General features: G+C 39.4%; 1 protein-coding gene across 1 annotated transcript in view; it reads right to left on the reverse strand.

The window, feature by feature from the left end:
* The window catches only part of LOC113016344 (rho GTPase-activating protein 6), a 135,368-nt gene extending 112,323 nt beyond the window's left edge, over window positions 1–23,045 (reverse strand). The window contains 1 exon segment of the mRNA XM_026159113.1: window positions 21,864–23,045. Coding sequence (XP_026014898.1) covers window positions 21,864–22,331 — 468 coding nt within the window. The 5' untranslated portion in view covers window positions 22,332–23,045.
* Window positions 23,046–27,102: the final 4,057 nt, after the last annotated feature.

Consider the following 27,102-nt stretch of genomic DNA (forward strand, 5'->3'; position numbering starts at 1 on the left):
GGATGATGATGCAGCATCAGCCGTTCTTCTCTGCGTGAGTAGCTTAATGTTGTTCGTGTGTAATTTACGTTGAGTAGGCTAACCACGTTATTACATTAATGCATGTAAGGTGAACTAGCAAACATCATCATATCTACATGCGGCTGTCTTCTTGTTTGATGGCAGATACTCCCTTCACCCTGGCCAAAAAGGCTAAAATGACCAAAGAAAAAGTGGGAAACAGTTAAACATGAGAGGTTTTTGGACAAAGTTTGTGTTTTTTCCATTGTTTAAGCACTGCTTCCAGCCAAGAGTGATACCATATATGCCCCATAGTTGCAGAAAAGGCTAACATTGTTATCTTTTTACAAAAAACAGCTGAACATGAGAGGTTTTTGGACCAATTTTGTGTTCTCCATTCTTTAAGCACCAGTTTGAGCACCGTTTGAGCACCGGCACCGTTTCAAAAGTACCGATTTGGCACCGGTATCGGATAAAACCTAAACGATACCCATCCCTACTTAGGATGTAACTACAGCCCAGCCCATGCAGCAGTGTATGAATGACTAACCCCATATTGTGGATGGATTATCTCAGTTGTTCTCCTGGCTGAAGTTGGTCCTTTAACAGCATCCTGCCATGCGATTACATTTGTTCCTGACCACCGAGAACACTCACGTTAACTTTTATCGAGTGGAAAAAGAGTTAGCTTGTTTATATTATGCTAACATAGCTGTGTCGCTAGCGGTCACGTAGCACATCATTATATACTAGCTAGCCAAACTTCAGTAACCCTACAAACGTCACTGCTGTTTAGTTTTCTGTCTTCATTTATGTTGGAAGTGATAACAGAGCTGTACGTTTTAATTTGTTTCCAAAACCCCGCAGTCAGGACATGCTATATTGTATTTAGATAGAAGCTAGCGAGCTAACTTCCTGGTAACTTCTAACTCCGTTAAATGTCATAAATTCCGTTTTCACGGATGCCTGGATGTTAAACTCAATTGTTACACCTGGTAGAGCAGAACGCTAATCATTTTATTAAAGATGAAAGACTTTAGACAGTTTTTCAACTCTCAGTAATACCATGATCGTTTGATATATGGACCTGCAGCGGAGTTTAGGCCCAGACACGGTTAGTGACGTCAGACTTAATGACCGGATAGATTCTTTTATTGGTTCAGTGTTTATGTTAAACTGACACTTTATTATAGCAGACCTTAATGCCAATGAGTGCATGCATGAGGCCAGAGGGGCCGATGGTGCGATATGGCAGCCTCGCTTCTGTCAGTCTGCCCCAGGGCAGCTGTGGCTACAACTGTAGCTTGCCTCCACCAGTGTGTGAATGTGAGAGTGAATGAATAGTGGCATTGTAAAGTATGAGGTGCCGTAAGGGACATTATTACTGAAACGCTCTCACACACACTACTGAAATTTTAGCTCTCACACACACAACTGAAACGCTCTCACACACATTTCTGAAACGCTCTCACACACACTACTGAAACGCTCTCACACACACAACTGAAACGCTCTCACACACACTACTGAAATTTTAGCTCTCACACACACTACTGAAACGCTCTCACACACACTACTGAAATTTTAGCTCTCACACACACTACTGAAACGCTCTCACACACACTACTGAAACGCTCTCACACACACTACTGAAACGCTCTCACACACACCACTGAAACCAGAGGCATTTCCGCTGAACAGGAAGTTGTTTCCTGACAAGGAAACTGATGGAAAAAGTGGTATATTTCAAAACACTACAAGGATGTCTACTCAGCAACCTGCTAGTACAGCAGTCCCCAACCTTTTTTGCGCCACGTAAACGATATAAAAATAAAAAAACGATAAATACCATGAAAACCATAAATAGAAATGTGTTCGAATTTTTGTGGAGGAATAAAACCCATTACATAGAAAGATCTCAGCTTGTGAAGGGATACAATAAAGGTGGTATCAAAACTCCAGAATTAGAATTTATGGTTGGCACCCTTAGAATTAAATGGTTAAAATCTTGTCTGTCACAGCCAGACTCTACTTAGCTCCACATCCCATGATTCTTGTTTAATAAAATAGTATACAGGATTAGACTTTATTTTGAAATGTGATTTTGCGGCAAATAAAATCCCCATAAAGATATCAAACTTTCCAAAACAGACGCTGCATTTTTGGGAAAATGAGATTTACCCACAACTTCTCCCCATAATTCAACCTTATGGGTTGAATTATGGGGTAATAACACTTAATCAAAAATCAATTTTCAAGAGTGACTGGTTTGAAAAAAAATATTATATTCACAACAGATTTGTTGGATGATAACGGTGTCATTCTAAGTTACACAGACTTTTCAGAAAAATATTGTCTAAACTGTTCTCAAAGAGAATATAACAAATTTTGTGAACTGGTCCCACTGCCTCTGCTTCATTTGATTAAAATTTTTATGATATACAATAATTTCTCATCAGTGCTCCCAAATTTATTGCTAGGGCAATGTCAGCTGTTTGATAAAAATGCAATAAGAAATTTGTTAGTAGTTTCTTCAAAGACAAAATATTTCATAGTTACAACAGAATGGTTACATGGCATGGTTCTAATTTAGTTATTTCATATACACTGGATAAAGCATACTAAAAATTTATGAAATAGCCTATTCTACCTAAAGTTAAAGAAACACACTTTAAACAAAACTAATACTGTGGCAGAATTTCTAAAAAAAGAGATTTGGCTTTGAGGTGGATCAGTGTTCTTTTTGTACTGATGAAAATGAAACCCTAGAACATCTTTTTTTTTCTATGCCCTATCACACAATGTATTTGGTGCAACTTAAAAAATTGGATTTCCCTAAATATTAATGATGTGCCACTGTTTGAATTACATCATAATTTTTTTTATATGGATCATCTAGCATTGGATGTCTCAGACATTATTAACATTATTTTGAGTAAATATCATATCCATTGTGCTAAATGGAGGAACGCTAAGCCTTCTCTCCCTGGTTTTATTGATGATTTTAAGATATTTTTCTCTTTGCTAAAAAAGACAAAAAGCACATATGCCAAAAAAATAACCAGGATAATGCACGTCTCGCGCTATTCTAAATTTTGACTTATGCTGAGGCTAATATATTGTTAAGTAATGCAGCTGTCTCACTAAGGTCCAGAATCAATTTGTTCCACGATTCGATTCAATTCAATTCGATTTGATTATGGGGAATTTTGACAGTCAGAAGTATTATAATTCAGATCAGTACATTTACATATTTTTGTATTTAAAAAAAAGGAAGCTGACACACGCAAGACTTTGTCAAAGGTGTGAGCATCACAGCAGATGCCTTTGTGTCAAAGTAGCTGAAGATAAAACACATAAAAACATGAAGGTGATTTTCCTGGCCTGGGATTTTATAAAAAATATTCTGCAGTACATCAAAAACGAAAGAAAACCATTAATCAACATATGAACGTTACCTCTGACGTTACAGTGGTTTTATTAGAGACACGGCTAACGTTTTGCATTTTGCATAATTTTAAAAAGTTTAAATTTGTTCAGTATTGAACGGCAGAAATTAGGTTTTCTTTTCGGAAGTATGTAAAATGAAAAAAAAAAAAAAACAGCGGCCGACTGCGCTGTAAACAACAGTAGACTTGTGCCTAACAAGCAAGCGAATAATGCAGAAAACAAATTTTTAGACGGGAAACTGTTCTTGAAGTACAGAGAGAGAGAAAGAGAGAGAGAGGGCTGTGCATTGCGTGCGATTTTATCGTGGTGGAAGCAAAACAGTGAGGGAATTCATGACGTTGATGATGTTTATGTGAAGCGCAGTTTGGATCTTCTTTTGCTGCTGGTTCAGTCAATATTGTTTGGAGAGAGATAAAACTAACAGCTTTAGAATCGGCGCAAAAACGGCGTGAAAACAAAGCGCGGACCTGCCGACAGATCAGAGTCAGCGAGCTGTCGGCTTTCAGCCCCGACCGTGTCCGTGCTGTCGGGTGAGAAAGGCGACATCTCACTGATTCTGATCCGCGGGTCCGCGCTGTGTGTTTACGTGTACCTGCTCTCATTTACTGTCTTAGCTGTTTGGTGGTTGTTGAAATTTTGTGAGGTTTCACCAGAGATTCTGGCATTTCGGGCAAAATAAATTTATATTAAAAAAATCGATTCAGGATTTTAATGAATCGATTTCACGTTATCCAAGCCAGAATCAATTTTAATCAATAAATCGATTATAAAAACCCACCCCTAACTAACAGGTTGCTGAGTAGACGTCTGTGTAGTGGTTTGTTTGAAATCTAGCACTTTTTCCTTCAGTTTCCTTGTCAAGAATTAACTTCCTGTTTAACTGAAATGCCTTCGTGTTCAACTGAAACGCCTTCCTGTTCAACTGAAATGCCTTCCTGTTTAACTGAAACGCCTTCCTGTTTAACTGAAATGCCTTCCTGTTTAACTGAAATGCCTTCCTGTTCAACTGAAATGCCTTCCTGTTTAACTGAAACGCCTTCCTGTTTAACTGAAATGTCTTGGTTTTTCAGTTGTGTGTGTGAGAGCGTTTCAGTAGTGTGTGTGAGAGCGTTTCAGTTGTGTGTGTGAGAGCTAAAATTTCAGTAGTGTGTGTGAGAGCGTTTCAGTTGTGTGTGTGAGAGCTAAAATTTCAGTAGTGTGTGTGAGAGCGTTTCAGTTGTGTGTGTGAGAGCTAAAATTTCAGTAGTGTGTGTGAGAGCGTTTCAGTTTTGTGTGTGAGAGCGTTTCAGTAGTGTGTGCGAGAGCGTTTCAGTAGTGTGCGTGAGAGCGTTTCAGTTGTGTGTGTGAGAGCGTTTCAGTAGTGTGTGTGAGAGCGTTTCAGTTGTGTGTGTGAGAGCGTTTCAGTTGTGTGTGTGAGAGCGTTTCAGTATGTCCCTTACGGCACCTCATAGCAAAGCGCTTTGGGTGCCTTGAAAAGTGCTATATAAATCCAATCCATTATTATTATTATTATTAATATTCTCAACATCCAGCAGATAGCGGAACTAGTGATTTAACACAACTCTATCCTTTAAATATTCATGTGAAATAATCATTCAATTTCATAACGCTATATATATTTTTTAAGTAATGGACATAGAAGCTTGCTGTAAATTTTAAAATACATGGCTTAATATAAACTTTTACGTACAAAAATTACAATGTTCAGTGCTCAATGTGCCCCTCTCCGTTTGCACACCATATGTCCATATGATAATCAGACTCGTGCCAGCACGCTATGGAGTCACTGCAGCCACACCCATTGTTATGTTACTTACTACCAGCCTGGAATTCACATTTGCGTTTTGATCACTACTGGTGGATAGCTGCAGAAATACGCACTTTCACATCAGATGTTTCTTTTTGATATGCCCTTGATTTGATACTCCGAACCAAGCACATTGGTTTTTAACCATTTTTTTGTTGAATGTTCCTTAGCACTGCTTAGTAACTGTCGCTCTAGCCAATCCTCCAAATATTTACATGATAACAATGACCAGTTAACAATGATCTTTTGTATACAGTCTCTGGAGTCACAGACTGTCCTTGAACATGGTACAGGTTTAGTTAGGTGGTTTTTTAGTGGTTGGTAATTCGATTCACTACAATTTAGTGCTGTCAGCGTTAATCTCGTTAAAATGACGTTAACGCCATAACTGCATTAACGGGGCAAATCTCCGTTAGCTAGTTGGGGCTGCACAGAGTCAAAGCTTTAGCTCTGTTAGGTCATTAACGAGTTAGCGCCGTGCAGCCCCACGCATGGGGTGATCCGCGGTTATGGCGTTAACGTCATTTTAACGAGATTAATGCTGACAGCACTAAATTGTAGTGAATCGAATTACCAACCACTAAAAACCCACCTAACTAAACCTGTACCATGTTCAAGGACAGTCTGTGACTCCAGAGACTGTATACAAAAGATCATTGTTAACTAGTCTTTGTTATCATGTAAATAATTGGAGGATTGGCTAGAGCGACAGTTACTAAGCAGTGCTAAGGAACATTCAAAAAAAAAAAAAAGGTTAAAAACCAATGTGCTTGGTTCGGAGTATCAAATCAAGGGCATATCAAAAAGAAACATCTGATATGAAAGTGCGTATATCTGCAGCTATCCACCAGTAGTGATCAAAACGCAAATGTGAATTCCAGGCTGGTAGTAAGTAGCATAACAGTGAGATTAACGCTTTCCTCATAGCAAATTTTCTGCAAGAACCTAAACTAACTATAAATAACTCTGAGATCATAAAAAAACTACAGTTTCAGCCTCTATCTCCCTGTAACTGTTCCAAGATTAGGCAGAGGCCAGCTGTGTTTTGAGATGTTGTGAAATGTTTTCATCCACTGTGAGGGTCATATCACCAGAGTATACAGTGATTGAAATGAATACATAAATGGGAAGTTGTAAACTTAACACACCGTGGCCTATGTGAGACTTATCCGTGCTTCCTCTCTGGCCTGTGACAAACCACATTAGAGAGAAAGTTAGCGGACATGGGGGTCACCGTAATACACACACAGAGTAAAAGAGGGGACAGACATTACTGCCGTCAGACTTGAAAGTCCGCAATTAGATCATCGACCCTACTTTTGGATTCTCTCCCACACACATGCACAAAATCCTCTGTACAAAAAAAAGTAACTCAACACTGCTGGTTTCTCACTAAAGGAGAGTTTTAATCTGCAACAGACAGGGAGATTCTGGCTACGGAAATTAATGTTTTCTTTTCAGTCGTCTCTATTTCAAGCCGCCTTCGTCTCCCTCTCTATTGAGAAACGTCCCAAAGGAGATGTGAGAATGCTAAACCAAAATACTACCAAACAAACCCCATAGCCTTGTGTGTTTCTTTTCAACTGAATATCGTGGAAACTTGTCAAAAAAGATTGCTCGGTGCGGTTTCGTGTTTCTGTTCACATTTTCTTAAACACGTTGTATTTTATACCATCTCCTCTTGGCTTCTAAGTTGTATTTCTTATGTTGTGATCTGCTGGTTAGGTTTGTCTGATTACTTTATGGTGCAAAAGGAAGATATTACGTTACAGCAGAATGAAGAAAAACGGGCTACTGAGCGAAAAAGGATTTGTCAACTGTACTCATGCTTTATAGTGGGAAAATTTGGCTTGTTTGAAAATATATTGTCCTGATTACACAGAGAACAATGTACCTCCTTGACAGATCTTGTCTTAAACCAGTAGTTCAAACCTCCAAATTGTTTCAATTATCAAATAAAGAAAAGCCTCAGATTTAAAAAGCTGACCTGTGTTTTAAAACTCTAACTTAGTTTCTAATCAATTTCTTACAGTCCTGACATGTTCGTGTACACTTGCTTGGGTATGTACAGTTGAATCTAACCCTTCATATTCTATAAATGTTAACATTTGATAAACTGACATAAAAATATGATATGATACAGCAAAACTTGCATTATTCCTCCTAACATGTAGTGGCGTATAAGAAATAAATGTAAATATACTAAGTTTGATGATGCCACTACCTGTGCTGTATGTCTTGCAGAACTAATGAAGCTAGAAAATATAAATCCAGCACTACACTGAAGTGAATTAGACTAACTTACTTCAGCATAAAAGTTTTACTTTTAACTTGTGCAAAAGTCTTGAGCCAGTAAAATGGGGAATAGGTGCAGCAATTTACTGAATGAAGTGCAAACTAACAATTCAAAAACAGAGTTTGCACAATTGTAATGAGCTTTAAAGTAAATATTTAGTACGATGACCAGCCTGAACTCTCTTAGGCAGCTTTCTTGTCAATTCTTTAAGTAGTCTTCAGGAATAGTTCTTCATATTTCTCAAAGGACAATCAAAGCTCTTCTTTGGATATTGGCTGCCTTTTTTCTGTTTTCTGTAAATACGATCCAGCATTGCTTCAACAATGTGAAGATCTTGGCTCTGGGGAGGCTAATCCATGATCGATAGTGCTCCAATGTGTTTTTTTCTATCCACTTTTTTCTGCTTTTTCTGTATTGGCAGTCTGTTTGGGATCATTGTCATGCTAAAAAAAATGAAGCTGTTGCCGCTTTTGCTTTCTACGTGCTATTGTATGCTGGATCTAAATCTGATGGTACTTTTTTGTACTCATAATACCATCAACCAAGATCTCCAACACCACTGGCTGAAATGCAACCCAAGACCATGACAGACCCTCCTCCATGTTTGCTAGATCAGCGGTCCTCAACGCAGTCCGTGAGTCGTTTGGTACCGGGCCAAGAGAGTTGAGGCTCGGGTGTGAAATTTAGGGTTTTCAGGGTTTTTATAGTTTTTTTTTATCGTTATTTTCTTACTGTTTTAATCATTAACTCGGTTTCCCTGGATCTTTTCCCGTGTGTTATGAATAAATCTTCTTTTTATTTTGTTGTATTTACCTGCGCCACCTTAAAGGCCAGTCCGTGAAAATATTGTCAGACATAAACCGGTCTGTGGCGCAAAAAAGGTTGTGGACCGCTGTTCCAGATGGCTGTAGAGACTTACTGTTGTTGTACTTCTCGCCTGATCATTTTTGGACCTATTAATGACAGTTTTAATCAAATGTTTCATCACTCAATCGGACCTGTTGCCACTGATTTTCAGTCCAGTTTTTGTGTAATTTGGGATACTTTATCCTTTTCTGTTTCCCTACATTAAGAATGGCTTTTTGACAGCGACCCTTCCCACTGAGACCATTTCTGATGAGGTTTCAGTGAACAGCAGATGTAAAAGAAAGACCTTCAGAAAGCCTGGAGAACCACTGATCAAGGCCACTTTCAAATTACAAGAAACTCTGGGTGCTTGGAGGCAAAATATCAAGAAATGAAGGGTCACTTAAAACAGTTCCACAGCAATGTAAGTCTGTGTAATTCAAAGTGCAATAAAAGCAATCCATTTTTAGGGAGACTAATCCTGCCATACTGCCCAGAAAGTAGAATTTCATTATAGAAGAATGATGCGATGGTATGATGCAAGTATTGCAGCTGCAAAAGCTGACATGTTTAACATTACTTACAGGGTTTCTATTACTCCCCTGTGTACAAAAATCTTGGCCCATCAGTTTAATGCTGACAACCAGGCCTATTAAATTGAATAAGAATCATAATCAGACTAATACCCCTTGCAGGCCCACATGCATACATGCAGACCTCCTCTCAAGAGGGGAGACTGTAGGAGAGGTCATTATAACCAGGAATGTATGTAAGTAATACGAAACAGGTCTTTTATTTTGAAGGGCATCTTAATTTATTCTGTTATAAGCACAGATTGTAGTCTTCGAAGTGAAAACATGATTTCAGTTGGTTAAAGTAAAACAAAAATCCACCGTAAAATCATCATTTCATTTCTGTCACTGTGTTTATTTTGTAGTGTCTCTACCAATTAGAATTGACTGAATAAAAACTTTATCACTTTCTTAAACACTGCGCTATACAAACTACCTTTGCATTTTATACAGACAATGACTAGGACGCCCTTTTATCGCAGTTCAGGGTGATGGGAGGTCCGACTACAACTTTAACACAGCTGTGACTCGCTCCAGGACCTTCTGTTTCGAGCCAAGAAAAATCCACATGCATTTCATCACACTTTCAATGTTTTCATCAAGGCTCTTGCAAGACTGTGACAACATCGTCTGTTTCACTCCTTCACTCTGTTTCACATTATGAACCGATACCACTGTTCTCTTAAAACACTGATACAGCAAAAATTTGTTTAGTTTTTTTCTGTGCGGGCGTTTGTGCATGCGCAATTTTCGTATGAGCATTCCAAAGATGTCCAAACATCAAAGTCTTTTTCCTCCAATGCAGCTTCATCAGTCGGAGGGAACTTAGGGAGGAAATCAGGGAGTAAGAAGGGAAAAATGGATGGCAGGAAGGTTCACAAGTTCAAACCTCTCTGTTTGCTGGAGCATGTAAAAGAATCAACTGCGAACAAATAGATGGCTGAACCGCCACTATTATAAACTATGTTTGTTATTATTTTAAATTGTTATTGGGGTTGGTGTGTAAGAAACTGATGTAAAAATACTGTAAATTTTATAAGATATTACTCTTTGTCAATACAGTTGAAGGCTGTACATGTTGACAGCTTTCAGAAAAGAAATGAAAGTTAATTCAGGGCACAAGAAGCTGCAGACTGGGATCCCATTTAACCTGAAAAAATATGCAGTTTGTAAATATACATCATATTGTGTATGTCTGTTACCTAACTCCTCTTAATCAGTTGGGATTAAACCTATTATATAAACTGCCTAGGGTCCCACGATTATCATCAATACAGCTTTAGGGAATTATTTATATAACACTCAGATCTTTACAAATTATATTTATTAAAAAGGCGACATCATGAGTACTTTCCTGTGCATCTATTAACAGTCCTTTTACAGATAGAAATCTATACATTAGATAGAAATGTGTACCACTACTGTATTGCCCCATAACACCACAACAAATTCATCATTTGTGTACAAATTTGGAAATAAAAGTGATTGTGGTTCAGATTTTGAACACTGTTTCGATCATCACAGCACCGATGTGTTAACTTTGTTACTAACGTGACTTAACTGTCTGTGGCTCTGGCTGCTCTCTTGCACTTTTCCCAATTAAAAAAATGTATTGTACAATCTGTCTTACTATTTTGGCTGTAAATGTTGTTAATATTACATCTGCATTACATGTGCCTTGATGTTCGTAAGCACATTTTGGTAAACTATTTTTTATTCAGTTGCATGTTGGGGGTCACTGAAATGTGTTAAATGAATATCTATAATTAACTATTCGTCAAACAGTGACATGCTTATACTGCCAGTTACTTATTACTTTGCCTCATACAATCAATATGTAGCTGTCAAAGAAGAATATGAATAAATATATATATATATATATATATTATTATTAATATTTCTTTGTGTGTGTTTATGAACAGCGATTTTGCCATCTTACTACATAGTGATTTCATAAAGATAAAAAGAATAACATGACAAAACAACTTATATGTGTGTGTTTTCATACAGATTATGGTAGCAGCACCACACCAACAGTATAATGGCAGCTAAACAGCTGACAGTATTATACTTTAGAGCTTACATTTCATACACCACAACTGTCATATTTTATATAATGAATGCTGTTTAGCATGTACACAGTAAAATAATGGGTACTTGCATATAAGTGTGAAGTTCTTTGTGTCTAATCCTGACCTTATGATTGATCATGCAGTTGTTAATCATAATGTAGCAAATGTATTTTATTCTGAATCATGATATTCAGCTAAAATGGGCTCCATGTGGGTCGAATACCCCAAGCACTGGTGAAGTAATCATTTTAGGAACATGGATAGCCTGTTCTCTTAGTCTTGGAGTGCTGACGGCAAAGGTATGATTGCCTTCAGTTCTCAGTCTAGAGTGTCCTGCACAAGAATTTCAGGGATGCAACCCAAAAGTAATTTGAACAGTTTGCATCATTAAGGTAAAAGAAAAAACACTTGTCTTGTCCTTTACTTAAAGCTTTGGAGCAAAAGCCCCGAAGAGTTATTGTTGTTATAAACACTACAGCGTGGAACCCATTTGGTAGAAAAGAACAAGAACTGCTGCCTCCTGGCTCGGAGCCATGACCCGTGTCAACTCCCCACCTTGTATGGTTCACAGCGTAAGCAATGGCAAACATGTGCAGCAGTTTAAATGCTTCAGAAAACATGCAACACAAAGGCTTTTTAATTAGATATTTCACATACCTTGTGGGCGATTCTATCACAGTACATCACAGTAATGTAAAAAGGGAAATTTTACCAAGTAGCCAGCAAAATGTTGGGATCCTAATAACAGTTGTATTTCATCTTTAACATTATTAACATTACATATTGTGTCCTTTAAAGGAAACATTTTCACTCTTCCTCTACCTTTTGCTTCACAATACTTTAATAGGTGACTATTAATTGAAGTATAGCTCTCATTGTTGTCGAGTTGATATTTCTGTATCTGCCTAAACACCTTTTCATATTGTATTTTACAGCTGTGAAAAGTCAATTTTCACAGCACTCTATGCAGTCCTGCAATAAACTAACTGCACCCAATAACAGAATGATGCAGAAATCCATTTCTGTATGACTTTATCAGTCTCTCACACCATTGTGGAGGAATTTTGGCCCACCCTTCTTTACAATGCCCAAGTTCATTAAGGTTTGTGGGTATTTGCTCTCTTAAAGTCCTGCCACAGCATTTCGATTTAGTTAAGGCCTGGACTGGGCCATCGCAACACCTTGATTCTTTTCTTTCCCGGCCATTCTGTTGTAGATTTTTAAGTAAAGGTTAAGCTGTTGTACTGATGGCCTCACATTTGACTCTAGAATACTTTGGTATACAGAGGACTACATGGACAACTGAATGATTGCAAGTTTTGTGGTTGTGTTGCTACAAAACAAACTCATAGTACCCTTCTACCACTGTGCTTGGCGTAAGGTGTTTGCACTGATATGCTGTATTTTGTTATCACTTTGGTCTCACCTGTCCAAAGGACATAAATTCAGAAGCCTGGTGGTTTGTTCAGATGCCACTTTGCAAACTAAATCATACTGCAGCGCTCTTCTTACAGAATAAAAGGCTTTCTCCTGGTACCTGTCCATGCTAAGTAGGCTCGTAGGGTCTGAGACTGACCTCTTTTTAAACTTTTCTCTTTTGTATTTTGCTGATCATTGCTCAGTCTGACCTTGGGGTGAATTTCCTGGGGCACTCCTAGGAAAATCGTGGCCTTGTGTTAACATACACTTGAATGTCCCAGACCAGAAAAATGCCAAAACTTGTGCTTCCATAGAGGTGCGCAGACTCGTTGATGATCAGTAAATCAAGTGCATTTGATTAGCAGCAGCTGGCTACTACTTACCCTCTTAATTTCAACTGAAGCATTAAGGTTGTACTCAGTTTTCAACGGGACTGAACAGTTTCCTATTAAATCTTCTTTTTCACAAGACTGTATATCAGGAATGGCTTAAGAGATACAAAACAATTCCCACAGACATATATATATATATATATATATATACATATATGTATATATATATATATATATATATATTAGGGGTGCAACGATATTCGTATCGATATTGAACTGTTCGTATATTAGGGGTGCAACGATATTCGTATCGATATTGAACTGTTCGATACAGTGCTTTCGGTTCGGTACGCATATGTATCGAACAATACAACATTTGTAATTTATTTTATCAACTTTCCTTCTGACGATGCTGTCTGTGTGGAGCGCTCAGTGAATCTGCGTTCGACTACTCCGCCTAGGCTGCACTGTCGAGCGCAGATCCACTGAGCGCTCAACACAGACAGCATCGTCAGAAGGAAGAGCGCAGGGCAAGCTAGCAAGACAGAAGTTAAGCTCTCCTTGCAACATGGACCTCCCCCACCCTCATTCAGATCTGGCGTTTGGAATTATTTTGGTTTTCATGTGACGTATGAATCTGAAGGTAAGCGAGTCATGGACTAAAGTAAAACAGTATGTTGGATGTGCCACGCAATGCTCAATTACATGGGTGGGAGCTAGTGTGTTAGCGCAGTTAGCTCGTTAACGTGTTGGCCGTCTAGCCCCATGCACGGGGCGATCAGGGGTAGCTCGTTAACGGAGATTTGCCGTGTTGTGGCGTTAAGGTCATTTTAACGAGGTTAACCTGAAAGCACTAGTGGGAACACAACGAATATGACTGCACATTTACACCGACATCATCCTAGTGCAAAGACAAAAACAACAAGCATGCTACTAACTTTACCCGAGTCATTTAGACAGCCGTTAACACATAATTCTCCTTATGGGGACCTGATATATTTAATATGCTGCTGAGAATATAGCCCAGAAGAAGCGGATAGTATAGCTTTTATTTTGGAAAGAGCCATTTCTCTGTAATAAACTCTCTTTTCCAAAGATGAGTGATTCCTCAATCAGATACAGGGCTCGCAAAATCGGTAGCCCGACGTCCCGGGGCTAGCGATTTTTCCAGTTGGGCTACCAAAATCTATCTCTGCCCTATTGTAGGAAGGAAAAATATATGTCAATGCTTTTGCATTCTTTCGGAAATGTATCTGGGTAATTATGTCATTGGCATCGGTGAGCCACTGTCAATATGTGACATATTGAAATCGCGTTTGAATTTGCGCTTGTTTTTTTGCTTTCACTTTGCAATCGCGTGAACTGTGTATAGAGAGCGACAGCACTGATCTGTGAGTGATGATAATTTGTGCACCAATTCCTCTGACATTGTCTTATTAATCGTTAGCTTACTATGCAAACATGACAAGTGAAATCTCCCGCAGCAGGCTTAAACATGTGAGAGGTTGATCGCGCAGAGAATCGCTGAGCTTATGTGAGTCCGTGTGTAAAAGCATTTCAGTTCTGCTGAGCCAAATAAGACAGGTCAGGGTGAAGAAGTGACAGCCAAAGAAAAGCTTACCACAAAACGGAAAAGTTATGACAAATCAGACTATAAGGCAAAAAGAAAGTGCAGCTTTATGGTTTCATGGACAAAAGAATTTCTGTGGCTGCAATATGACGAGCTAAATAACCAGGGCTGCACATAAGTGGTCCGCAGGTGCGCATTCGCTGTCAAAATAAAAAACACGCACAAGGGTTAGGGTTAAATTTAAAAACTGTACTTTTGAGTTAAAATATATATTTATAATTTTAATAAATGACAAATTAAAAAGGCATGAACATTTTATTTTATATATAGATATAGATATATATATATATATCTTAGGGGTGCAACGATACACAAAATTCATGGTTCGGTTTGGTTTGATATTTTGGTGTCACGGTTCAATATTTTTTCGATACAAAAAAAAATGTTCATGCCTTTTTAATTTGTCATTTATTAAAATTATAAATATATATTTTAACTCAAAAGTACAGTTTTTAAATTTAATGTTGCTGAAACAACAAAGTAATAAAAAAATAAATCTATCTGATGGAGAAATCACTCATCTTTGGAAAACAGAGTTTATTACAGAGAAATGGCTCTTTCCAAAATAAAAGCTATACTATACGCTTCTTCTGGGCTATATTCTCAGCAGCATATTAAACATATCAGGTCCCCATAATGAGAATCATGTGCTAACGGCTGTCTAAATGACTCGGGTAAAGTTTGTAGCATGTGTGCTTGCTATTTTTGTCTGCTTCCACTTGTCTTTGCACTAGGATGATGTCAGAGTAAATGTGCAGTCATATTCGTTGTGTTCCCACTAGTGCTGTCAGAGTTAATCTAGTTAAAATGACGTTAACGCCGCAACACCTCAAATCTCTGTTAATGAGCTACCGCGGATTGCCCCGTGTGTGGGGCTGGACGACGTCAACACGTTAACGAGCTAACTGCGCTAACACACTAGTTCCCACCCATGTAATTGAGCATTGCGTGGCACATCCAACATACTGTTTTACTTTTGTCCATGACTCGCTTACGTTCAGGGTCATACGTCACATGAAAACCAAAATAGTTCCAAACGCCAGATCTGAATGAGGGTGGGGGAGGTTCAATTTGCCATGTTGCAAGGAGAGCTTAACTTCTGTCTCGCTAGCTTGCCCTGCGCTCAGTGAATCTGCGTTCGACTACTCCGCCTAGGCTGCACTGTCGAGCGCAGATCCACTGAGTGCTCAACAAAGACAGCATCATCAGAAGAAAAGTTGATAAAATAAATAAAAAATGTTGTATTGTGATTATCATTATCATTTTGCTTCTAGTTTAGAACTACCAGTTCTCGCTATCTGTATCTTCTACCTTACCAAGCATGCTAGCTAGAGTTAATTGATCATTTAGCACTCTAAATGAAAAGAAATGTCCAAAAAGCAAGGGGTCAAATTTTAGTGATTAGTGACACGATTACCGGTTATCTGTGTCAGTGTTTAAAATGCAGCTTACCAAGGATGCATACTGAGCATGCCTTAGCTGATAACTCCAGCTGCTTGTCTAAATGTAGTCTTCTGGTTCCAAAAAGACAAGATGGTGACAGCCAAAAAGCTACAGTGCATATGTCAGATTTAAGTCCATAAAGTACTGAGAGAGTTCACTGGGGCTATGTACATCTTTTATATACAATCTGTGATATAAACTTAATGTATGAATTTGTTAGGGTCACTTTCAGAGGATGGGGACAAATGACCTATATGTTTATCCAGGTTACATAGGCAACTTGGATATGAGCCCACGTAAATTAAAACCTACAGTTCCAAGGTCTCATCTTCCAGGGCCTTTAAATGTCATGGGTACGGTATTTAATGGCAACATCCTGCTGAGACACTTTATTCCACACCAATGTGTGCCACCCTAAATGACCAGCAAAGAAAACGAGACAAATTGACTTATTCTAAGAAGACAAACAAATGACTGGTTCTCGTTGTGTTATTCTACTTATTCGGTGAGCGCTCAGCACCCTGACATAGTTTGATGATGTTGCATAAACACATGGGCCTTTCGAGAATTTTAAGAATGGTAACAACTAGATGCAAGCAGCAGTAATTTTTCCAGAAGATAATCAAGAGATAAAATACAATGATAGACTAATAAACACTAATACAGAGCCATTTCCTAACTTCGCATTCCTTTGGGGGAGATCATAAGGCATGCCAACTTTGTTTTTTACCTTGCATATCTGAGAGCTTATATAAAACTTTCATGCCTCAGATTTTGTTAAAATTCATAAGCACAAGCGGAAGTAGAATATTCAAATGGGAATTCTCCTTATCTGAAGTTCTCATGCCAAGGGATTCAGTAATGCTGTAAGGAAACAAAAACACAAAAACTGTGGTTACTTTTGTGCAAATGTAAGCAACCACAATTGTGTATCGTCACTTTTGGAAGCTAATAACACGTGAGACATTACAGCAAAAATCACCTTTTATTGTCTCTTTATTTAGATTAGTCTGCCCCTCCCCACCCCACGTTCCTTCACTTTGCCTCTAACACTGCTATTACTTAGGAGCTCAGTGTGTAATTGTGCATGTAACATTTTGATTACAGTTACGAATGTTAATCACCAAAAAGGCAAAGCTTTTACCTCAAAGACCCAGTGCTAACTTTCTCAAAGTCATCTGTTATCAATCATTTAGTAACATTTCTTTTCATACTAAGTCTCCTCTGTAAAGCATTTGAGTAAGTGGTTCTAAAAATAGGATCTACAATGTCAACAATCTGGAGCCCCATAAACAAGCAAGATTAAATTAGCCGACTGCTGTTTCCTCTCCGAGCCTTTGCGCGTGTGCGTCTCTGTGCGCGTACCTGGAAATACAGCGGCGCACGTGTAGGTTCAGCGTATGCTTCAAATGCTAAACTTTCAAATACCAATGTCTGAATGTGCCTATAAAAACCTACATTGTTTTTATACTCGTGCTATTTTGCAAGAACATGTGTTGATACGGTGTCCAATTTTGGAGCCCGTAACTCCACGAGAAGGACCACATCCAGTCACTGACACCCCCCACCTCCCCCCGCTCCCCCACCCCCCTCTCCTACTGTAATAACACAGAGGGTACTGCCTGATGAATTTTTCTTTTTCTTTTTGCATCTCTTTTTGCTCTTTCAGCATCAACAACCTGGCCGTGGAAAAATTTAGCTGTTAAGCAATCGTGGCCAATATAACTGTTAGGCTTTGCTTCACTCCGTCTATGTTTCACCCTTTCATTCTTCCTCTCTGTCCATATCTCCCTCCTTAAAAAGGCATAGCATGAGACCATTCTGCACAGGTTGCCCTGTTCACATGCATACACACTCAGTAGTACACGTGCAAATGATCTCTATCTGGGCAAATGTCTGAACTTTGACTAGATAGCGATGCATGAACTGGCACCTGCATTTACATCACTGATATTGCAGTGCTGGTCTACCTTTATCTTTAAACATTTATTATGTTATTAATACATACAATAAAACAACACAAATATGCCCTCGTTAGATACAGGAGCTATTACTTCGTTATAAATAGTTGAGCTAAACCATCAGAGGTAATGCGATAATATTAATGCAGTGCATTTGCATCAGCAGCAACCTCGCAGTTCTTCTCGTAGACTGTACACGAAAGATCAATGTAACCATCTGGATGTCACCAGTTGTTCTGTAAAGTCTCATTATGAAGGCTTAATTTGACTATTCTGGCCATCTCTATCTTCTTTTTTAAAACAGACATCACAACAGAGGGGTACATCGACAACATAGGTCCACCCTAAAAAGAACACCCCTCTTTATTGTGTATTTAACTCTAAATACAATAATATTTTACAAAATTAACAAGAGAGCTTTCTCCTGATGATGTCATAGTGATGTCATTTCAAGGTTATCTGATTTATCAGTTAAATATTAAAAAGAAAATTGAGCGTCTAAATTGCGTCATTCAAAATCAGGATTCAGTGTGTTATGAACTTATCTGAGGCATACGAAAGACGAAAGGTCAGGGTTATCTCAGCCTACTATTTCTTATTTTTATTACTGAAGGTATATTTTCATTTTGAACTTACGTGTGACAAAGAAGATTTTCATGGGAATCTATGCAGTCCTGAGAATAACCAAATAAACCTTTTACCATATGCCCTTTTAGTATCATTCACATCGTTATGGAGGAATTTTGATCCACTCTTTTTTTACAGTATTGCTTCATTTTATTGAGGTGTGCAGATGTTTGTTTATGCACAGCACTCTTAATGTCCTGCCACACCATTTGAATAAGGTTGAAGCTGACTGGTGCACACTTCAACCTTAAAAGGTGATTCTTTTCTCTTTAAGCCATACTATTGTAGATTTACTGCTGTGCTTGGAATCATTTTTCTGCTGCATGACCCAATTCCATCCAAGTTTTAGCAACCAGACAGATGGCCTGACATTAAACTCTACAATACTTTGGTATACAGACGGGTTCAAGGTTGACTCAATGACTGTAAGATGGCCAGGTCCCATGGCTGGAAACAAAGCCCAAATCATCACGCCTCCACCACTGTGCTTGACAATTGTTATGATGAGTTTTGTAAAAACCAAACACAGTATGTCAGTGCAAACATGGTGCTGTGTGTTATGGCCAAACATCTCCACTGTGGTCTTGTATGTCCATGGACATTGATCCAGAAGACTTTGAAAAATTAATCTGTGCTGCCATGTTCTTTTAAGAGAGTAGAGGCTTTCTCCTGGCAACCCGTCAAGACAAGCCATGTTCAGTCTTTTTAAATGTTTATCTTTTTAAAACTGCAATTTTTTAAGTGAAACAAGTTGTAAGTGCTTTTTAAAAAACATCCAGAGGAATTGAGATTGACAGGTTGATGACTCATTCTTTTGCTATTTCTCTGAATTGGAAGTTCCTCTGGTGATTGGGTATTTAAAAACCATGTGTTATTGATTTCATTAAGCTGTGATGATTACACTTGTCATGATTTGAAATGAAATCATGCGAATTTCATAGTTTGGCTCTCCTCAGTATTAATCCTAAGTATACAGGTTTCTCACATGACATCATGCGCACATTGTTCAAACGCTGTCTGATGACCCCTTGGCAACCACCGGTCACTAAGCCGAAATATTGGTGAGTGGTTATTGGCTGTTGCTAGGCTGCAAAGAGGGTGCTGCACCAAAATCCTTCTTGCAATCCTTGCCTGTAGTTTGCACTGAAGTTGCTCGGTGCTGCAGCCAACATTCTTCAAAAGCCACAACTTTTATTTTGAAGGCAAGCAGTCTCCGTGTCCGGTTTGTGTCACACTTCTCACAGCCTGACTAGCACTCGGAGAGTAGTTGTCAAGTGTTCGCAGACCAGTTGGCATCTTCTGTGCAAACTACAGGCCACTGTGGCAATCTGCTACCAACCAAGGCAATCTGAAGTTGTTTTCCACATTTTTCCCTTGTGGTTGCCAGATGGTTGCCCAATGGCTTCTAACTCTTTGTGACTAGGCCCTTATCCACGTGCCCCATAAGTTAACATGTTCAACACCCCCGGTCATGTCAACCTTGGAAAGAAATTAACTAATTGCATCTTAACTAATGTTAAAAGCAAAATTCTTTCGATTCCCACTATTAAATACATGCTTACACTTCATTTCAGAGTTTTACTTCACACCCATAGGTGTTTGACACATCCCAGTAGACCAGTAACACTTTCTTGGCTCCGTAATTTTACAAACACTCCGAGGTGCAATAACTTCGGTCCAGATTGCACTAATGACTCCATACCGATGGCCTCAAGTTGGCCCCAATCGGGGGGTGGAAACTGCAACTTAAACAGGCTTACAGTGATGGGAAACGCCACTCTCTGAGAACCTCAAGACATCTCGCAGAAGAAGAGAGGGAGGAAAATGCGAGTATGGACGCCTGCATGTGTGCGTGCGAGTGTGAGAAAGAAAGAAGAGGCGTGCTGCAAGAAAGTAAAACAGAGCGGCGCTGGAGCCGTTCCTTTTAATGGGAAATGATGGGGGAGCTGTTTGATGGCTGCGTGCTTTTGACCCTGTGACTGCTTGCAGTCGTGAGAACCAAGTCCCCGGCCATGTGTCCTTAAGCCCCTCATATCAACACACACACACACATACCGCCACATATACACACACACTTCCAATCAAATACAAGAAAAATATGCAGAAAAGGAGACTAAGTGTTTAAAGAAGCAGGAAAATTATACCTTTCCAGACAGAGTACAGGTGGACTCGTGTCAACTATGCACCCCCCCCCCCCCACACACACACACACACTTAAAAGAAGTCCCCCAAGGATGTTTTGGTAAGGATTTCATCTACTGCCTGCCCCATATTCACACTCAGTTTGACATCTATATGAAGACAAAAGCCAAAGCAGCCCAATGATGACAACAGTAGGAGGGAAAAATCTATCGACACTTCATTGCACCTTTTGTTGGAGTGATTTAATCCTCAAAGTGCTGTAAGATTTTCTTTTGCTTTCCCAGGATAAGGTGTGACTCCCACAAAGACTGAAAACACAGTAATGACCATGCAGCCAAGGGAGAAACAAAAATCCAGGTGGGGGAGGTGGACCAGAGCTATCCCTTCCCCCTGAGTTAATTACCCATGTGCCCTTGGGCCAGACTAGGAAAAAAAAGCACTTTCCAGGCTGAAATGGGCTGACTGCTTTGGTACTGTAGGGCTTTCAGTTGCAGATGTCAAACATTCCCTGTCTTTTAAAACCCATAAATCTTTTAGGTAAAGCTCCAACATCTCGCTACCTCAGGTCATGGTCGAATTTCAGATAGCATTGTGCAATTTTGGTATCGATCTGATATCAAGCAAATGCAGGGCCAGGACTGCTGATACCAATACTTTAACCTTATAAAAGCACATTCTGAATGAGTAATCAGTCGCTGTGATATTTACTTTTCACAATAATTACATAATGAAATTAGAAAACACACATCTTTTAGCTTTTCATCTTTTTTAAACTGGGTTTTTGGAAACCTTGAATTTACATTGTCTGTCTCTAAAGCACTTTGGGTCAATTTCTGTTGTTTAAATGTGCTACAGGCTACAAATAAAATATACAGTCAACACAAGAGGTTCAGATATTTTTGATAGAGCGTGTTTGAGGTATATTTTTTCATTTACGAAGTTAATATGAATATTTTCTTTTTAAATTATGCATTTAACACAAGTCAGCAGGCTACACACTAAACTTAAGAGGCTAGAAACAAAGTATCGATCCTATCACCCCCCCCCCCCCCCCCCCCCCCCCCCCGAAGCACACAGACGCTCAAGAATGCACTTCAAGGAAAGCGATGGGGTTGGAGGGCACATAACTCTCACAAATATGTATCATATGCATTCATGTAAGAAAACTAATTAGCGAGCTGAACGATAAGAGTGGGATTTCGTTTTAATCTGTTCCTTTTGGCCACCAAAAGAAAAAAAAACTGTCACCCTGGGAAGGGAGTTTACCTCTGACTTCCACACGACGTAAGAGTGAGAGCTGGAAGGCTGCACTTTCTTCTGTAGCCACCTCCGCGGGGAAAACAGCGTGCCGGTGCTCCCTGAGGGAGCGGCACCAGCTCCCCTCACCATAAACGGTAAATCCCCGGCGGTATTCCTTTTGGCACGCTTAACCACGTCATAGTCAAAGTGGAAGTTGGAGGACGGGGAAACATCCAGAGGTATGGAAGGAGAGGAGATGGAAGGGGTTATAGGTTCCTTCAGGGTCGGGATCTTGGTGCGTAAAGCCGGCTTCACAGCCAAGCGCTCGGCGGACGCACCTGTGTCTGCGGCCGCTCCATCGCTCCCGGTGCCGCAGTGTCTGATGATGGCGGGGTCCAGGCTCCGGGTCTGGCGTAGCCTGCGTTTGGTTATGGCTTTGGAGGCAGGGGACGAGCAGGAAAAGACGCTGTTTAGAAGTCCTTGAGCGGCTGACATTGTGTTCAGAACTCACATTAGCGCACTTCGGAGAAGCTTCCCCGCGAACTTAAAAGTTCAGCGCTGCCCCATTAAAAGAGCCGGGCGGTGATGCATCTGAGTGGAGACACCGTGGACAAAGTCTTCTTTTCCTCCTCCGTGCTCTTCTGCTTATTCCTGTGCTGGAGCTGGAGCGAGAATCCTAGAAAGGTGGGGTGGGGGAGAGTGCGCTTAGGGGTGGGGTTCAGAAAATGTAAGACGAATGCCTCCTCGCTTGTTTTTATTTTTTGCTTAATAGTCAATTGAATGTTTGGTGATGGTTTAATAAATACATTGGGCTTGGCTGGTTTTCTCCACAAGATAACCAGCTGGTGAGCACTGTTCCTCCTCTACCAAAGTCCACCCTGTTACGCACTGCGGTCAAGTGAGCCCTCACTTACGAAGTCGCAGTCAAGCTAGCCGCCCCGCCAGCCGCACCGAAAATGTGGTTGCACTACTCTTACGTATATTACGGTATGGGTGAAAACCGGCTTAGAAACGCAGTGTTTTGTGTCCTGACACTATTTTACTTCACAATCCACTCCCATTTTTAGTGTATCTCCACTTTCCCCCCTGTGATCCACAGCCCAAATTACTGTATGATTCAGAGAAAATTAACAATAAAATTTACCCAATTTACTCAACTATACTTTTAATGTCCTCATCTTTGACCTCAGATTACAGGAAAACTGTAAGAGGTGACACAGATATTTCACTGGATTATGACTCTGGGTGACCCCCACTCTGCACCCTGTGATCCACAGCCAAAATTACTGTATGGATTTTGAGAAAATTCATAGCAAAATCTTCCCATTATGCTTTACTGTACTCCACATATTGACATCTTTGAGCTCTGATTACAGGAAAACTGTAAGAGGTGACACAGATATTTCACTGGATTCTGACTCTGGGGGACCCCCACTCTGCACCCTGTGATCCACAGCCAAAATTACTGTACGGATTTTGAGAAAATTGATAGTAAACTTTGCACAATTTACTCTACTGTACTCTATATATTCTCATCTTTAAGCTCAGATTACAGAAAAACTGTAAGAGGTGATGCAGATATTTCACTGGATTATGAATCTAGGCCATCTCCACTCTGCACCCTGTGATCCACAGCCAAAATTACTGTACGGTTTTTGGGAAAATCCATAGTAAATATGCACAATTTACTCTACTGTACTTTTAATATCCTCGTCTTTAACCTCAGATTACAGGAAAACTGTAAGAGGTGACGCAGATATTTCACTGGATTATGACTCTGGGTGACCCCCACTCTGCACCCTGTGATCCACAGCAAAAATTACTGTACGGATTTTGAGAAAATTGATAGTAAACTTTGCACAATTTACTGTACTATACTCTATATATTCTCATTTTTGAGCTCAGATTACAGGAAAACCATAAGAGGTGACGCAGATATTTCACTGGATTATGAATCTAGGCTGTCGCCACTCTTCACCCTGTGATCCACAGAAAAAATTACTGTACGGTTTTTGAGAAAATTGATAGTAAACTTTGCACAATTTACTCTACTGTACTCTATATATTCTCATCTTTGAGCTCAGATTACAGGAAAACTATAAGAGGTGACGCAGATATCTCACTGGATTCTGACTCTGGGTGACCCCCACTCTTCACCCTGTGATCCACAGCCAAAATTACTGTACAGTTTTTGAGAAAATTGATAGTAAAATCTTCCCATTTTGCTTTACTGTACTCTACATATTGACATCTTTGGCCTCAGATTACAGGAAAACTATAAGAGGTGACGCAGATATCTCACTGTATTCTGACTCTAGGCTGTCGCCACTCTTCACCCTGTGATCCACAGCCAAAATTACTGTACGGTTTTTGAGAAAATTGATAGTAAACTTTGCACAATTTACTCTACTGTACTTTTAATATCCTCGTCTTTAACCTCAGATTACAGGAAAACTGTAAGAGGTGACGCAGATATTTCACTGGATTCTGACTCTGGGTGACCCCCACTCTGCACCCTGTGATCCACAGCAAAAATTACTGTATGGATTTTGAGAAAATTCATAGCAAAATCTTCCCATTTTGCTTTACTATACTTTATACATTGACATCTTTGAGCTCCGATTACAGGAAAACTGTAAGAGGTGACGCAGATATTTCACTGGATTATGAATCTAGGCTGTCGCCACTCTGCACCCTGTCATCCACAGCCAAAATTACTGTACAGTTTTTGAGAAAATTGATAGTAAACTTTGCACAATTTACTGTACTATACTCTATATATTCTCATCTTTAAGCTCAGATTACAGAAAAACTGTAAGAGGTGATGCAGATATTTCACTGGATTATGAATCTAGGCCATCTCCACTCTGCACCCTGTGATCCACAGCCAAAATTACTGTACGGTTTTTGGGAAAATCCATAGTAAATATGCACAATTTACTCTACTGTACTTTTAATATCCTCGTCTTTAACCTCAGATTACAGGAAAACTGTAAGAGGTGACGCATATATTTCACTGGATTCTGACTCTGGGTGACCCCCACTCTTCACCCTGTGATCCACAGCCAAAATTACTGTACGGATTTTGAGAAAATTGATAGTAAACTTTGCACAATTTACTCTACTGTACTCTATATATTCTCATCTTTAAGCTCAGATTACAGAAAAACTGTAAGAGGTGATGCAGATATTTCACTGGATTATGAATCTAGGCCATCTCCACTCTGCACCCTGTGATCCACAGCCAAAATTACTGTACGGTTTTTGGGAAAATCCATAGTAAATATGCACAATTTACTCTACTGTACTTTTAATATCCTCGTCTTTAACCTCAGATTACAGGAAAACTGTAAGAGGTGACGCAGATATTTCACTGGATTATGACTCTGGGTGACCCCCACTCTGCACCCTGTGATCCACAGCAAAAATTACTGTACGGATTTTGAGAAAATTGATAGTAAACTTTGCACAATTTACTGTACTATACTCTATATATTCTCATTTTTGAGCTCAGATTACAGGAAAACCATAAGAGGTGACGCAGATATTTCACTGGATTATGAATCTAGGCTGTCGCCACTCTTCACCCTGTGATCCACAGAAAAAATTACTGTACGGTTTTTGAGAAAATTGATAGTAAACTTTGCACAATTTACTCTACTGTACTCTATATATTCTCATCTTTGAGCTCAGATTACAGGAAAACTATAAGAGGTGACGCAGATATCTCACTGGATTCTGACTCTGGGTGACCCCCACTCTTCACCCTGTGATCCACAGCCAAAATTACTGTACAGTTTTTGAGAAAATTGATAGTAAAATCTTCCCATTTTGCTTTACTGTACTCTACATATTGACATCTTTGGCCTCAGATTACAGGAAAACTATAAGAGGTGACGCAGATATCTCACTGTATTCTGACTCTAGGCTGTCGCCACTCTTCACCCTGTGATCCACAGCCAAAATTACTGTACGGTTTTTGAGAAAATTGATAGTAAACTTTGCACAATTTACTCTACTGTACTTTTAATATCCTCGTCTTTAACCTCAGATTACAGGAAAACTGTAAGAGGTGACGCAGATATTTCACTGGATTCTGACTCTGGGTGACCCCCACTCTGCACCCTGTGATCCACAGCAAAAATTACTGTATGGATTTTGAGAAAATTCATAGCAAAATCTTCCCATTTTGCTTTACTATACTTTATACATTGACATCTTTGAGCTCCGATTACAGGAAAACTGTAAGAGGTGACGCAGATATTTCACTGGATTATGAATCTAGGCTGTCGCCACTCTGCACCCTGTCATCCACAGCCAAAATTACTGTACAGTTTTTGAGAAAATTGATAGTAAACTTTGCACAATTTACTGTACTATACTCTATATATTCTCATCTTTAAGCTCAGATTACAGAAAAACTGTAAGAGGTGATGCAGATATTTCACTGGATTATGAATCTAGGCCATCTCCACTCTGCACCCTGTGATCCACAGCCAAAATTACTGTACGGTTTTTGGGAAAATCCATAGTAAATATGCACAATTTACTCTACTGTACTTTTAATATCCTCGTCTTTAACCTCAGATTACAGGAAAACTGTAAGAGGTGACGCATATATTTCACTGGATTATGACTCTGGGTGACCCCCACTCTGCACCCTGTGATCCACAGCAAAAATTACTGTACGGATTTTGAGAAAATTGATAGTAAACTTTGCACAATTTACTGTACTATACTCTATATATTCTCATTTTTGAGCTCAGATTACAGGAAAACCATAAGAGGTGACGCAGATATTTCACTGGATTATGAATCTAGGCTGTCGCCACTCTGCACCCTGTGATCCACAGCAAAAATTACTGTATGGATTTTGAGAAAATTCATAGCAAAATCTTCCCATTTTGCTTTACTGTACTCTACATATTGACATCTTTGGCCTCAGATTACAGGAAAACTGTAAGAGGTGACGCAGATATCTCACTGGATTCTGACTCTAGGCTGTCGCCACTCTTCACCCTGTGATCCACAGAAAAAATTACTGTACGGTTTTTGAGAAAATTGATAGTAAACTTTGCACAATTTACTGTACTGTACTCTATATATTCTCATCTTTGAGCTCAGATTACAGGAAAACTATAAGAGGTGACGCAGATATCTCACTGGATTCTGACTCTGGGTGACCCCCACTCTTCACCCTGTGATCCACAGCCAAAATTACTGTACAGTTTTTGAGAAAATTGATAGTAAAATCTTCCCATTTTGC

This window comes from Astatotilapia calliptera, chromosome 23 (assembly GCF_900246225.1).
Source record: "Astatotilapia calliptera chromosome 23, fAstCal1.2, whole genome shotgun sequence".
Taxonomy (NCBI): domain Eukaryota; kingdom Metazoa; phylum Chordata; class Actinopteri; order Cichliformes; family Cichlidae; genus Astatotilapia; species Astatotilapia calliptera.